At 42.4% G+C, this 16,812-nt stretch overlaps 1 protein-coding gene across 8 annotated transcripts in view; it reads right to left on the reverse strand.

Moving 5' to 3' along the window:
* NRXN3 (neurexin 3) overlaps positions 1-16,812 on the reverse strand; it is a 1,459,332-nt gene that overhangs the window by 499,913 nt on the left and 942,607 nt on the right. For 4 of the 8 annotated variants that reach the window (XM_021679609.1, XM_021679612.1, XM_021679611.1 and 1 more), the window contains exon 1: positions 9,095-9,341. The exons of the other annotated variants lie outside the window; for them this stretch is intronic. In XM_021679609.1, coding sequence (XP_021535284.1) covers positions 9,095-9,341 — 247 coding nt within the window. Of the gene's footprint in view, positions 1-9,094; positions 9,342-16,812 lie in introns of those variants that run through there. 8 annotated transcript variants of the gene reach the window in all.

Consider the following 16,812-nt stretch of genomic DNA (forward strand, 5'->3'; position numbering starts at 1 on the left):
AAGCATATAATCTGTAAACTACAGGAACAGGGAGATCATTTCCATTAGTTTCTTATGTAGTCAAAACCACAATTTGCACCCAAAGCGTGTAATTATATTCAAATTCTGAAAGACTGTCTCAGAAAGAGTTGAAATTCATAGTTTGGGGGAAAGTCACTCAAGAGTACACACAGTTATATTCTAATGTGGGGGGGGTGACAGAAATATTTCAAAACAGTAAAAAAAGGGAGGGTGATAACAGTAGCTCAGAAAATATGGCTTGCTGGTTTCTACAAGTTTTCTGTTCCCAAAGCCACTCCATAGCTGGTAAGCAAGAGGTGGGGACTGGGTCAGGGGACATGTCTTTGTACAATAACTCAGTTGTGGCTTCCAGATGGGATACAGACAGGTGAGTACATAGGCCATTTCCCTCTGCTTTCTGGGGAGGAGACCCAACTGGGACAGGCAATGTCTCCCTACACAGGAACCTGAACCTGAGTCCTTTCCCACACTGGAGTCTCCCATACAGAGGAAGCCTTCCAGACACCCCCAAGAAAGCCTGCCTCTTAGCACAAAGCCAGGCACCTATTAGAAAAATGCACATGGAAAATTAATTTTTCCGGAAGCCCAGAGAAGTCCTTTGCTGGCAGAATCCAATCCTGCAGGACTTAATCCGGTTAAAAGAAAGATCAGTCTGTAGAAAGACAGATGGGACACAAGGTTGCAATTTGAGAAAGGGTCCCAAAGGAGTGAGAAGCTGGCCCTTCAGCAGAGGAGTGAAAAAAAGATGGTGGAGTTGGAGTCATATTGCCCAGTTTTCCACTGATTCTGATACTGACTGGATGCCTATAGCCAAATCCTCACTTTGCCCATCTGGAATATAAGAGGGTCAGACAATCCCTAAGCTCTCTTGTAGCTCTGAGGTTCTATAAACCTGTTGGTATGCTTCTGAGAAATACATGACTTCCCGTGCCCTTCGCCTCTTCTATAAAGGACTATCCCTACTCTCCTAATAAACAAGAGCCAATCATGTGGCACCTCATGCAGTCATTTACTCATTCACTCAAAAAAACATGTATCGGTGTGGATGCTTCATCTGTCTGCTCCTTCTCATTAGTATCTCCTTGGGTCAGAATGGGTTCAAGCAGACCGAGAGACATTCAAATACTTATTATGAACCGGACACTCTTGTAGATGCTTTGCAGAGGTGTGCCAACTACATTAATCAGAACTTCTCAATAACCTGTACACCTTACTCCTGACAAAAGAGCTTGCTGTATTTGCTTCCTGTTTCTCGAGATAAGGGACTGTGTGGTATAGCAGAAAGGCCAAGAACTTTGTGCCCAGAACTGAGTTTGAATCATGGCTCTACCACCATAGTACTTTGGTCAGGGCACGTAAACTCTCTGAGTCTCATTGCTTTTATGTGTGAAATGGTGGTAACCTTATGAATACTAAAGGCTTGTGGGGACTAAATGGAATCATATATGTAAATAACTGGAGGAGGGCCTGGCACACAGTAGGTGTGTACAATGTGAAGGTATATGACCCACGCAAGTCTCCCAAAACTCTAACACAAGCAGACATAAACCACTTGCTCTTTATAAACTCTATTGCTATGCTGCCCTCTGCTCTGATACAGCTAAACACAGCAGAGCATTTTAAACATAACACAGAATTCCTTTCTAATGCTGATAAGATGTGTTTAAATGAAGGCTGTGTTCTTCCTGTCTCGACATGATGCTGTGGTGAAGTTGGACGGCGGGCTTTCTAACATTACAGTGTGCCATTCTTGCACGTGATTCGGCTTCTGTCAGAGGGGAAAAGAGAAAACCTGGTTGTGGCTTTGACATGGGTTATTAGTCAAGAAAACAAACCTATAAAAGACCCAGCAGACCTGGGGAACTCAGATCCATGTAAGATACACAGTGGTACGTTTAAAGGCGTACAAATTGGAGAAGCATGCGGTCCTTGCGTCGAGAACCATTTGGAGAGATCATCTCACTCAAACTGCTCATTGTACAAATGAGCAAGAAATGAAAAAGCCAGTTTTTCCCCAGTGGCAGTGTTAAGGCGTATACACACTACATGGCATGCAGAAAACTCTAGGTAAAAGAAAGAGGATAGGTTAGTAGATGAAGATATTCCATAGTGTGCTTAAATGTTAAAAGACTAATGTGATTTAAAAACATAATGTCATATCCAAAGTCACAGAGTTTGTCAGGGAAAAAACTAGGTATGATATCTATGGCCCAGCGTAATGTTCACTCTAGAAGAATTCTGGTTTAAATTTGGGCTCCACAAAGTCAACTCTAAGCGTTCCAGCACCTCCCAAGCCCCCACCTCCTCTATAACTTTAAGTCCTGGTGAGTAGAAGCACCAGAAGGGACATTTAGAGAAAGTCTCTATTTCCAGATCTAAAAATAGTAGTCCTAAAAAGACCTGTCTTTTTCCTAGCATAAACCAGATTAAAAATTCAAGTTTTCAATGGGTGCTGAGCATCATACAGGAGTGTTTAAATTCAGTAGATGTCATCTAGAAATATGATCCAATTATGTATTTCCAAAATGATCTCAGAATATTTCTTAGGGGCCTCTCCCCTTGTATTTCACTAGATTTCTCAGCTTCTAAACAGTTTGCTATTTGTCATTTTAGGCTAAATTTTGCCTGGCATGGTTTTTTACATGTTATCAAAAAACACAAGCTGACCACACATGCTATATTCGTTTAGTGCCATAAACAAGGAAATACATATTAAAGTTGTCTCCCCTTGGAGGCAAAAAGTGTCGCTGCAGATAAGAAAATGAAGAGAAGCAGTAGATGGCATGCTCTTTAACCTCAAACTACCAACCACTAGCCATTCAACACGGAAGCTCGATTTTGTACCAGGAACTGAAAGAGCGTTATCATTAAAATAGTTCTCATAGGATATTTAATCTGTACACAGTAGCTTGCAATGTAGAAAGCACAACTTGTTTAATTTCTTCACAATTCTGTGACATCTGTGTGGTATTATTATTGCTATTTTCAGTTTAGAGATAAAGAAACTGAGTCAGTCAAGCCTCATGACTTATCCAAGATCACAAAGCTCCTGACAGAAAAAAGACTGAGAACTAGTTCTTCCAATTCTAAATCTTGTGGTTGATTGTCCCCACGGCCACCTACCATCACACTGCCCATCTCTATTATCATTCACCTGTCATCATCATAAGCATGTATTCTCTCAAAAGCCACTTTTCAAAAGTATCTGAATACAGAAACAAAAACAAAAATGAAAGAAAAAAAAACACTCAAAAAACTCATTCCACAAAGAGCTGAATCCAGTGCTTGGGATTTGCAGTCTGATTTTTTTCTTATCAAGTTGCTTGATAATTGTCACACATTCTCTCACCCAAGCCTCATGACATGTCATGATGTAGACAGATTACTTCCCATTTATATTTTAAGATGAACTTTCACGAAATAAAAATCCAACAGAAAAATAATGAAATTGATACTTTGTTAAAAGGACATATTTTTCAGCTGCCAAAAAAGTGGGAGTTTATACTGCTTTCACCTTTTTTTTTCTTTTTTTTTTTTTTCTGAAAGGTGAGATGTGAAGGGGGTTGGTGATGTGTGTCTCAGGAAAGGAAAAGAATGGGCAACTGCGGTTTACAAAGGAAGTTACTGGGTGGGCAGGAAGGTCTGGCCTCGAATGGCAGCAGATCTAAGGAGAGAGAGAGTCTTGGAGTGTGGACATTGGAGTCTGTCTGCAGAGCATGTGGCTAGAGTCAAACAGAACTAGTCTACAAACAGAACGAGGTATAGACTGGGTCACGCAAGATAAACTGACATGAAAGCAAACACAAGGTTGAACTAAACCTACTGATATTGTTTTCTCCAAATAAACAGACTTTTTCCTCTTGAGGCACCATCGTATCAGTTTTGTTTATTACCACTGTTACTGAAGGTTTTATATTTCTACTGTGAAAGTTTGGGTTTAGCAGAGATTCGCTGAATGGTACGTTTTTACTTCGTTCCCAGTGACTGTGTCCTAGGGGAGAAGGAGGCGTGTTATGGGCTGAACTGTGTCCTCCCAAGACTCAGATGTTGAAGCCCTAAACCCCGGTACTTTAGAATGTGACCGCATTTAGAGATAGTACCTTTAAAAAGTTTTTTTGATTAAGTTAAAATGAGACATTTGGGTGAGCCTTATTCCAGCCTGACCAGTGTCCTCACAGAAGAGGATATTTGGACACACAAGGAAACATCAGGGATGCATGAAAACAGAGCAAAGAGCATGTGATGACACGATGAGAAGGTGGCCACCTACTAGCTAAGGAGAGAGGCCTCAGAAGAAACCAGATCTGCCAACGACATGACCTTGGACTTCTAGCCTCCAGAGCTGTGCAAAAATAAATTTCTGTCACTTAAGCCACCCAGTCTGTGATTTTTTTTTTTTTTTAATGGCAGCCCTAACAAACTAATAGAGGGAGGGGAAGTATGGATAAGTTCAAGGTTTATCTTCAGAGATCTGCCTCCCTCTCACATCACCCAGGGTCCTAGTGAAGCAAGCCTTCTGAGATCATTCACTAAACGAAGTACATTACTCCTCCTAGATTCAAAATCAGATGATAAAACAATAAAATTGTTACTATGGAATTCCAGCCATCAGCCAGTCTGGTGAAGGTTTTTGTTTGTTTGTTTCCTGAAAGCAATTGTTCCAATGATTTCATCTCCTGTCCCTATGATATGGCAGTCCTCATCTCCTCTCATGCACCGATCCACACTGAAAGTCCTGAGGAAATTTACAGGAGGATACTATAATCCTGCTTTGGTAATCTTTCAAGAACAAGTGAATCTCCAAAACCTACCACTTGCCAGCAAATTTGAGAAAAGAAAAACAATGCATCTAGAGGAGAGAAAGAAGGAGAAACCAATTTAATTAATTCATCACCAAGGCCAAAGACATATAAATCTTACAATTTTATCTGTCAACCAACACTATGAATTATTCAGCAAACCGAATCCCAAGAAGGAATGGAGAGAGAATGTGGTTAGGAAGCAGCTGGCTGAGCAGAAGAAAGTGCTCAACACATCAGAGTAAAACAAGCCTGAAGGCTGGAAAAAGTTAAGAGGTAGGTCTTTGTGACAATGTATGAGGAGCACAATTTCTTATAAGAAGGACTCCCTGCATGTGTGTCACTAGCAGGATCAGGCCACCACTTCTGCTGAGATGACTCAAATAGGGCTCATGCTGCCTCCCCTACACACACACACACACACACACCCCTGGTTTCTAAGCAGGAGACTTTCCTCTAAATACATTGTGGTGTGTTCCCTTTTAAAATTGAGTTTTATGGGGCACCTGGGTGGCTCAGTCGGTTAAGCCACTGCCTTCTGCTCAGGTCATGATCCTGGGGTCCTGGGATCGAGACCCACGTCTGGCTCCCTGCTCAGTGGAGAGCCTGCTTCTCCCTGTCCCTCTGCCTGCCACTCTGCCTACTTGTGCTCTCCCTCTCTCTGTCAAATAAATAAATAAAATCTTTAAAAATAAATAAATAAATAAATAAATAAATAAAATGAAATAGAGTTTTGTGTCCTCAACTAGTTTCCCTACATTTCTAAAGAGTCAGGAAGGCCTACTATTTTATGGAGGATAAAATGCAAGGCACATACTAAACCTAGATTCTCAGAAAAGTCAGTTTTCTAAACTACTAAGTATGAAAGCATTTTTTAGGCAGATGCTCACTGGAGTTCTTAAAGGTGGGAGAGGGGAAAAAATATACAAACCTCCTTTATGAAACTGAAGGTTGGTAAACAAATGTATTTTCGTATTTGTATTTCCCGTACCACTAAACTACCTAGGAGCTCTGATAAGCATGATATTTAAGCATGGAAATAAAGTTGAGGATGAAAAATACTTATATGGATATTCTGAATGACAGGAGAATGTAAAACTGTATTTTATAAAGACTATTTAAATTGTATATTAATTAATTTAATTGGTAGCTGGATCCTCACTCCATTCCCCATATTTTTACATTAGAGAAGCACTTATCTTTTATAGATGATCAAAATACTTCTGAAATTATCCCTGGCTGAACACCACAATGTCTCATGTGGATTTCTATCCTCATCAAGGAGCACACAGCCTGACACATAGTAAATGTTCAATAAATGTTAGCTGACTACTAAGTAGGTGAGAGCATGGCAGAACACAGGGAGCCTGAGTGAGAGAGGAGACAAACCAAGGGGGAAAACTTACGAGATCCCACTTAAGAAGAGAGAGTTGATTCTGTCCTGAGACAGAATCCTAACCGTAGAGTATTTTGGGTGCCTCAGGCACTTGTGGTCTTAGTCTCCTGCACTCGTAAAGGAGCACAGCCTTCTCTAGGCTGCCCTGGGCAGGGTGGTCTGGACGGAAGGGTGACAAAAACTGATTAACAGGACAACTCTGAGGACTTCTGGCTTCTCAGGAAATGAGCAATGGGGAACCAGCGTAAAACAAACAAACATCTCCAAGTTCAAAGAAAGTTCTTGGACTCAAGGCTCTAGTTTTCATTTTATACCAGAATGAAGGGCATTTACTCCTTCCCAGACAATAGAGACTGCTGCTTTTAACTCTGGAATAAGGTTAGCAGAAAACTATTAGTAACAACATTAGTCTCATGGTGCTGTGCCTCCATCCAAAAGATTTTTTAAAAACAATTGCTGTTAATGGACTAACTCCTAGTGGTCGTAACTCCCGTTAGGACTAGGAGAAAGCAAGTGTACTCCAAGTAAGAACGGGAGGTGCATTAGCAAAGCTCCGAGGGGTCTTCTGGTCTTTTCAGGACACAAAAAGTCGCAGCTTGGATGTGGGATTGGAGTCAGAAGTTGGGGCATCTTGTTGATTGCTGTTTCTCTTGTTTTCAAGCTCAAAAACATTAATTAAATATGCAAGGAGCCTACTTAATATAGATGCATTCTCTCTCCAAGCTCCAAATCAATGGGATGGGACTTCAGGACTGAAAGAGGATACTCAAGAGGTGAATTCATGAGCTTTCTTATCTTAGCCATGCCAGACCCTGGGGTTCACTGCATTCCACAGCTCTGGTGGGTAAGGGCCTTTTCTGGGGTCTCTAGTCATTTATTTACTCCGTTCTCCTTTTCCATCACGCTGAATCTTATCAGATGCAGGTTAATGAGAAACCAGACTGGGAGTAAGTCAAAAAGATTCAGAAGTTACTGAGAAACTGATCCTTGAAGAAATGAAGTCAATAGAAAAGAGCTGTGTTTAATCTGTGCAAGGCTCAACCCCTTTAGCCCTTTTAGCTGAAAGAGAGAGAGACAGAGAGCAGAGAGAGAGACTGACAGATTTAGGAACCCCTGGGAAGTAAGGCTCTGCAAATACCATCACTTAACTAGTAGCTGCTTTTAACTGTTTACATCCTGCACAGAAAACATCAAGACTCTGCCAGCCTATAACCTCTAACTAATGCATAATATCCATCTCCCTGCTGATCATTTACACTAATTAGCGAAATTTAGCTAATTATCGCTGAGCCTTTCCATGTTTAATTATGGCTATTAGTAATCGTCTTTCTGGCTTCCTCCATCTCCCACTCCCCTCTTTTTCTTTCCCACTCTTTACAATCCCACACCCCACTCTAGGTCCCTCTCCCCCTTAGGAGCTAACAGTTTCCATTTCAATGAAATGGCTTTTGCTTTTTGGGTGATTGTAGTTCTTTCCTCTCCTATTTTTTTTTTTTTTTTTTTTTTTTAAGAAAGCCTACACCAGACCCAGCAGGAGTCACAGAGAAAACAGCAACCAGATCAAGACCAAGCATTCACTCCTTCCCACCGCCCCTCTCTGCCAACCTTACAAGCTAGGAGCTGCTTGACAACTCCATCAAATAAAATTTAAAGAGAGAGCCAGAAAGAGCCAGAGTACGTGCTGGCATTTTCTCAATGTGCTTCCACTTAACGCCACAGACAGTACAGAGCAGAAGCCCACGGCTAGGAGGCAGTGGGAGGAACTGACGTTCCGAATGGGGTCTGCATGCTCTAGATCTTCAAACTACAAGCTAGGGCAGGGGACCTGGAGTGTGGTTCACTCGTGCTGCTCCCTTGAGAGCTGCTCCTGCCGCTGGACTCTTGTGATTCCTACTGTCCTCGCCATCAGAGTAAAGTGCATAGTAATCAAATATTGAAGATCCCTTCTTTGGAACAGTTTACTACAGCAGACTCCCACCTTGGTGGCCAACATTGCCCTTTCAGAGGGCAGCTTGCTCGGAGCTGAATAGATCTTTAAGAGCCATAGATCTCTTCCTTCAATAGCTACATGAGGAGGGTTGTTGGGAGCAAAACACATCATACCTGTATTGTGTGAACAAGCCTACCAGGGCTACCTTTAATTGAAATAACATTGGTATAAATGGTGGAATCAAAGTTACTGTAATTTACACTTGGGAAAATTCTAAATGGACTCTGTCTTATCTATTTGATCACTTCCTATGTAGTAGTTAGCAATATTAGATGTGTAGCTTTTTGAGACAGCTGGTCTTTCTCTCAGTCATGTGGACAAACAGAAAGCTGCCCAAATGAACAATACTGGCTACTCTTTATTAATTACATTTTCTGCCTTCTTACACTCAGCTACTCTCCCCCCTGACTTTAACCACACAGCCCACTTCACAGCAGTTCCATCAACTTCAGGCTGAAGACCTAAGGACCCCTCCTATCTACTTCCCCATGACCTGCTCCAAAACAAGATCTGAAAAAAGGGTTGAAAGCCAGGTGAATGGAAATTCTCAAAGTGCAAAACCTGGGACTTATCTGATAAGTTGCTCCCATCATGGGGGCGGGGAGTGAAGGAGGCAGAAGTTTCAAAGGGGAAAATGTGGTGTTTGTGAAGCTATGAATAAGAAAGCTAAGGAGAGGAGAAACCATTAGAGAAATTGAGGGGTGGGGACAGAAAACACTAGCCTTTAAGGGGGAATTGAACATTTTCTTCTCTCATGCACATGCGATGCTTTTTATCATTTTAAATTCAATTTTTTTATTATCTTCCCACCCTTGACATTACCTGAAAGGCGAGTGGGTTAAGGAATCGCTATGCCCCATTAAAAGGATAAAGAGCAGAGAGACCCACCGTGCCCTCCTCGAAGGGAAACAGGGGAGCGATAGATAGAAATAGGCACTGAGTGATGCTTGCTGCCATGGAAATGGTGCTCGTGCTGAGAGTGAGACCCCGGCGAGGAAGAGGAGGAGGAGGAAGAAGCTACATTAGAGGAACTCCACACAGAGCTGACGATACATCCCCAGAAGAGGGACCAGATCCCAAGCGTCCAGGCCGGCCCGCGAGGAGGGCTCCGTCTCGCGTGGATTCTCAGGTGCATGGTCAACGCACTGGACCACTACAGATGGGCAGTTTGAATTCCAGCCAGTGAGGAATAACGAAGTTCATGATGCCCAAGGGCCCATCATAGCAGCAGGAATACTTGCCCGTATTTTGGAAAGAGGGAGGGAATAAGCGCTTTCAAGACAGATGATGAATCAGTTAAAAAAACAAAAAAAAAAAGGAAAGAAAAGAAAAGAAAAGAAAGAAGGCAAATCTCCTCTTTCCCGGGGCTGAAATTCAGAAAGCCAAAGTCCACCCAGGTATAGCAACCCTCCTAGGGAGCCCCGGAATGCCACACATGGCAGGGGAGGCCCAGCGCGGCTTCCTCCTGATCTCCAGGCGACTCAACTGCACACTCCGGAAAGCCACACAGAGGAAAGGTGGAAACGAAGGAAGAAGAGGGAGGCAGCAGGAGACCCAAGAAGGTTCAGGTTAGTTTATCCCAACATCCAGGCAGTCTGAACATTTTTTTTTTCTTTTTCCACTTCCATGGGATGCACTGCAGAACTGCCAGGCAAAAGGGGGCTGCAGGTGGGAGAGTTCTTCGCGTGTTCCCGAAGTCTCGGTGGAAGGGCGCGGAGGCTGTTAACCCTGCGCGTTCTGGAAGAGCGCCACGGAGCAACCTCCTGAGTCCTGGGTTTCCCAGCTGGATGAAAAGCAGTAGCAATAGCCGCAGCAGCCGGAGGAAGAGAACGAGAAGGACCGGAGGGAAAGAGGCAAGGAGCGGGAAGCCAGCGCGGAGAAGCCACCCAAACCAACGTGGCCCTGGGCGGAGAGAGGTGGGTGGGCGAGCAGGGGGGAGAACGCCAGAGGAGGTGCCCGGCAGGCGGCAGAAGTGGCGGAGAGGCGGGCGGGCGCCTGCAAAGTGCGCGGAACTGGGAGGCACAGGTGAAGTGAAGCGAGGAGTTGGGGAGCCAAATTCACAAATGGGCAAGTCATATGCAAATAGCGCACTCCCGAGAGCAAATCAGTGCAGCCCGAGCGCTCTGCCGAGGGACTGGCTGGCTCGGGAGGGAGGAGGGGCCCGAGCGACCCGGAATCCCGGCCCTCCCCATTCAAGTACACGCTCGCACGTCTACACCCGCGCGAGCCTCCCGCGCACACCGCTGCCCTCCCCGCGCTCCGCTCCCTCCCAGAAGAGTGAGCGTGTGTGTGCGCGCGGATGAGTGAGCCCGACAAACCTACAGACGGACGCTGCGCCTTTTTTTGCTCTCTTTTTAAATCACCCTTTCCCTTCTCTCTCAGACGCATTAAGCCAAATTCGGATGATTAAGGCACCTTTTACAATTTGGGAAGAAAAATGCAGGCGATGGCTATAGCTGAAGTAGCCCAAGATAGAAATAAAAATAAACCCCTTGAGTCAGCAAGAGCGCTGGAGCGGCTGCACGCGGTGATGCCGCCCGCTCGCTCCCCCTGGCCTGGCGGTCAGCACTGTTCGGCCACTCTCCCAGGCCCCCACCCGCAGGGGGAGAGGCGGGAACCCGTGTCCTGTCTCTTGACAGTGAACGGAAGAGGTGGCCTGGGGACCCCGGAGGGTGAGGGGCTTGGTGGCTGGAGGCCCTTCGAGAAGGCAGCTTTCACCCCGCTGGTGGACAGGACGCTCTTGGAAATTCAGGTCCCAGGGGTTAGCGCCCGCGCCAGCTGTCCTGGTCAAATAACTTCAGAAGCGGCGAGGGCTGCTTCTGCTGGCGGAAGACGAGTGGCTGGCCCGCCCCTGACTGGCCTCGGAGGCGCTGCCCCTGGTGGGTGAAGCCTCCGAGCCCCCAGGGTGCTGGGCACCAGAGAGCGCGGCTTTTACATCCAGGCTGAACCTGCAGGGGAGAGCGGGAGTGACAGGAAGAGGGTTGCCGCGCCTGTCCTGGCCATCTGTGCCTCCAGGAGGAAGCTGACCCAGGGCTCTGCCAGAGAACAGTGACATTCTGGAGGATGCGGCCTGCACCCCCGCCACCCCGTTCCCCCGCACTCTGCATGATGAGAGCGGGAGGCATAAACCCAAAGGACAGTCCTTCTAAACCTGGGGGAGGGGGGCAGGGGGATCGTGCTAGCTTTGATTTCCTCCTTCGTATTCACCTTGGTTAAAAAAGCACATTACATTTGGGGGGAGGCAGAGGGAATAGTACTTGATGGTTAAATCATGTATATACTATATGATACTTGCTGGCTAAATCATATATCTATATATCATATATAATCATATATATCATAGATATATAATCATATATATGTTAAAATGTATGTATCTGTCTATATACCATAGATCTATATGTCGCCATGTCTCTCTATATATATAATATTTAGGTGGCATTTGTCTTTTAAAAAAGAGCTTACAGCACCTATTATACTCAATGAACATTTTAAACTCACTGAAGAAAAAAGAAACAGGGATTAGACAATCCTATTCATCCTTGGGACACCCTGAGGAGATGTTGAGGAAATCAGCATTTCTAACAGATAAACATTAAGAAACTTATGGATGATTTGTCTTCAAGATCAAATATCAAGTCCATTTTAGCATTGACAATGGTGATTTGGCATTCTGGTTCTGAAATTAGTATTTTTAAAGGTCCACATTGCCTCATGGTAAATGGTGCATAGTCATCCCAACTGGTCCGGCTCTCAGCTGTAAGGGTGACCTGGGATTGACAAGCTTCCAAACGAGGTGGCCTTCTTTCAAGGTCTTTCGCCCTTGGGTGGTGGCCTTAAACTAACAACATGTACGCAGGAGCACTACAGTAAGCAAGAGGGGTGGTTTATGGAGATTCAATTTAAACCTGTTTCCTCCTCTGTAAAATGTGGATAATGCCTTCCCTCATGAGGCTCTTAGGAATTTTAAATGAGATAATGTATATACAACATCTGGCATAGCATTTGACAGAGTGGCCACACTCTTTGTTCAGTAGAAAAATAAGCTAAAACTCCAAGAAGGTGAAATATGATGTGGTTAGGGCCATATGTTATTAGTAGAAAGTTAGAAAAAAAGAAAACAAACAAAAAACACCTTCCTACCCTAAGTTCGTTCCCTAAAGTAGATGATAATTTCCTTTCAACACAACTGTTCCTTAATTTAGTCCCCCAGATGGATTCTCACTGCCCTTTGGATTTATTCTGTGTCATGGCCGTCAGTGGACCTAGGTTACCTGGCCTAGTTCTCCAGCTCCACCTTCTGCCAGGTGACCCCTCACTCACTACTCTCCAGTTTCCCAGACCCTCCTTCCGCTCTTTGTGTCAAGTTCTTTTCCAAGGGGAAGCCTTTACACTTGCAGTCGCCTCTTGTAAGGAAGACTTTTTCCCAAGAGTTTTGTGTGACTGGTTCATTTCATGTCACCCCTCCAAAGGCCCTCTCTGGCCCTCATCTAAACTTAGTCACCACCACCCCTGAAAGGCACTTTATCCCATTACCTTGTTCTATTTCCTTCACAGTACTATCCGCTTTCTGAAATAATTTTATCTGTATTTTTTTTTCATATTCTAGCTCCTTAAGTTCCCTGAAATCTGAGCCTTTGTCTTGTTCTCTCTATATCCTCAGTGTGTGGAAGAGTGGGTAGCACATAGTAGGAGCTCAGTAAATATCTGCTGAATGAATCAATCCAATGAATCAGTTGCCAGTCTCATAGTCACATGTTCTTATAACCATTAGTTTCACTGACCCATTTATCTGGCTTCGGTGACATCGATCCCCAGGGACATGTATTTCCAGAGTTGATGAGTTGCCCACTTATCCACTTAATGTTTTTCTTCTTTTTTAAATTGGCACTGAGTGTTGGGGATTCTGTTTTTGACTTCGTCCTGAGGAAGCATGGGAAGCTTAGATGGACCTTTCAATTAATTCTCTGCTAGGCAACAAAGTGAAAATAAATCCTTAATGCTGTACAAAATCTGGAAATGCTGCTGGGGTGTCACAGCTGGAACTATTCATTTTACTTGTCATACTTATAATTTATTTATTTACTTTGTGCAAAATGTCAAAAGAAGTAGCTGTGGATTCTGGTAAGTCTGCTTCTACTTAGGGACCCAGCTGAATACTGAGAGACGTATCAGAGGATAAATTTGAGACTGGTTTATTTATCTCCAAAGAGATAACCCACAATTATCCTGATAAAATGCACGTCCTTCTCCAATTTAACACACTGTTGATTTTTTTTCATTTGTTTTCTGTCCCTCCTGTCTATTACTCTAGTCCACATATTTCTCTGAGACTTCTTTTCTAATTCTCATTCTCCTCAGGCCTGTTAAAATTTACATTAGGCTGACATATGAAATATATTAAATAAATGTATTTTTTTTAGATTTTTAACTCTACTGATACCTTCTAAACACTGCCTGCAGCTTGAGCCCAGCTGAAGAATGTCATCACCTATATACTATCATCGAAAGCTCCCCTCTATCCTCCTAAATTGTCTTCTCTAGTGCACTCCTTGAGTGAGAGCATGCAGCCCAAGATGAGTCCACCGATAAGATACAGAAGAAGAGAAATGGATTTAAGAACGTTATGCTCACCATTGATTTAAAGTCGAAAAGTATAAATAATTTCACAGGAACAGCCACACTTAGCTCCCTGTGCACAAACCCCACAAAATCCTAAACAGACTTTGGGGAACCTTAGGTTTCTGAGTGGAATGTAGTTTTACATATATTAACCAAACAAAACAAACAAACAACAACAAAAAAGCCTCTAGCTGGATTTGCTTGGTTAATAGCTGGGCTTCTCTACTCCTTCAGACTTTAGAATGTGCCATTATAGATTTCCTATACCTGTTCCACTCTCCGCACTCAAAGAGAGGGTCCCAAAACAAGGTGTGAGAATCCTTACCCAGCTGACCCTCTTTGTCTTGCTTTGGTCTATACCTCAGCTATAAAGTAGTCTGGGGAATCTTTTGGCTTTTGAATTAGGCCTTGTGATAGTATTTCATGGTGCCAGGTGCCAGGAACCTAACGTGAAGTTGCCCTGTTGATCTCACAATACGTTTTGTGTCTGCACGTGTCCGTTCTCACTTATATAGACCCTGACTTTCCACATCACTGCCAGCAGGAGACAGCTGTCAAGATGTTTGTCACAGGCACATCTAATATAACTGCAGAAACAGAGAGTCCCAGAGCAGTCTGTTTCTGTGTGAGCCCTAAGCCCGTAGGTGAGGGCCCCTTTTTTTCTAAATATGAAGAACAGAAATCCTTAAGTTCTCGTGGTTCACGAAAGGTAAGTTGAGAGGAGGAAAAATAAAACAAAACCAAACAAAAAACAAACAACGCCTAAACTCTCATAATGTGAAATGAAATAAAATTTCTGAAAAATATAGGTGGCTGCTAACATGGCTAACAGTCAAACTTTGCTTTATTGTATGTCAGATTTATTTACAGCCATGGAATTCATCCCTCTGCTCATTTAAGAAAGTGATCCTGCAAAAAAGGCAGAGTTTGATTATATTTTCCATTTAGGGGTATAAAAGAGAAGCGTTATTCTTCTAAGCATCACTTCTAAATGTATTTGATTTAAAAAAAATGGCATCCTTGCATAATTTTAGTTTAGAGAATGTATATATTACTTCTCTTCCTTTAACTTAGCATTCTTATAAACATCCATACTTATTCTCTTGTCCTCCTTGTGGCTGAAATGGGGATATCAGGAGTTTGGATGTTAAAAAATTTCCTTAGGAAATTTTCCAAATTTCTTGAGTTTGATCAATAGTGCTGGGATAACTACTTCATTAGAATTTCACACATTTCTTTAAGGATAAGAAAAATATGACATGCTCCTGGTAAACCTTAACCATCTTTCTTTGAAGTCCAAGTGAAACTATTTTATCATGGAAGCAAATTTTCCTTATACTCAAGGACAGAATTCAATTAGTTACTTGTAGGGATTTGGGCATTTAAACCCCTGTCAGTCTTCACTAAGCTTACACTGGATATCAGATATCTAAATTTCACATCCTCAGCATCATGTAAATCTTTATCCAGTTTTAAGGACTCAAACAAAATGAATTATTGTTATACAATAACAGAATTAATAATATCATTTGTATGTTTATACAATAATTACCAAATTAAAGATTTAGAGGGCACTTTGAGAGTGCATACAGATTTAGATTTGGAGCTCCAGTGCTCAAGACTTCCAAGGTTCAAATCCTGATTCTGCTTTTTCAGCTGCTTGTGAAAATGTTGACAAGATCCTTAGCCTCTTTGTATCTCAGCTTTTTCATCTGTAAACTAGGACTAATCATACTATCTATTTAAAAAGTTTGCTGTGAGGATTCAGAAATTAATATATGTAAAGTGTGTATAAACAGTGCCTGGCACATAAATCAATAATCAATAAGTGTGGAAAAAAAAATCTTTTTCTCCAAATGACTCCTTTAAAGTTATCCCTGCAGACAGTTTTCTCTTCTTTTTGATGCAAATCTCAAGAGGAGTGAATAAACAAAAAGGTCCCCTGGGATTCCAAAATGTAAAATGGAAAGTCCCTTCCATGTGTTGCCTGACTCATTGGATTCTCTTTGTCCATATTTCACAGAATGAGGAGCAGCTTAGTCATGCCTTTTCTCACAAATATCCTTTGAGCCAATTCCAAAACAATAAAGCTCACCATGGTCCCAGAGCCAATAATATGAGCGACCGAGACCCAGCATTGTTTTATAAGTAGTAATTTTCCAGTATAGGGTGGAACCCACACCATCTCAGTCTGCTTTGGGATCTAGAAGGTCTCTCTGGCTCCTTCTCTTTCATATTTCTTTATTTTCTTACTTTTTTCCTTTTTAATAAATTATAATTATTTAGCTTTCCCTCTAAAAGATATCCCCTCTAAATCTTTTAATAATTTTCATTGGATTTATTTGGTATCTTATTATTATTCAGTAAATATGTTATTTCAAGTTATTGTGGATGTATCTCTAAACTAGGTTCTACTCAGTATAGAAAGAAACAATTACTTTGGTGCATCAATTCATCTACTTCACGAACATTAAATTTACACTAACTATGGGTAAGGCACCAGGTGAAGTCCTGGCGTCTCAGAAGATTTAAGGCTTTAATAAGTATATAATTTAGCAGGAAAAAAAATCAAAAACTAATAAAATAAACTATAAACTCTATTCATATATACAGTCTCCAAAATACAATGTGATACATGCTATAATAAATGCATAAATGAATAGAGAATTGAATTAATCCAATGCAGGGAGAGGATGTACTATCAGGACTATCAGGAGGGATTCATAGACAAGATGGCATGTGAACTGAGTGTCGAAGGACTAGAGTTCAAATCCTGTCTACTACTTATTGGCCGTGTGGCCTTGAGCAAGTTATTTTATACTCACTGAGTATCTTCCCTCCATCGTATAATTATGAATAATCCCCACCTCACAGGATTGTTTTGTAGGTTAAATAAGAAGATATATCTGAAAAGAACATTGCAAATATTCAGGTTCACTATTATTATGAACCTCAATGATTTCAAATAAGTAGAGAGACAGGAA

This window comes from Neomonachus schauinslandi, chromosome 9 (assembly GCF_002201575.2).
Source record: "Neomonachus schauinslandi chromosome 9, ASM220157v2, whole genome shotgun sequence".
Lineage (NCBI taxonomy): Eukaryota > Metazoa > Chordata > Mammalia > Carnivora > Phocidae > Neomonachus > Neomonachus schauinslandi.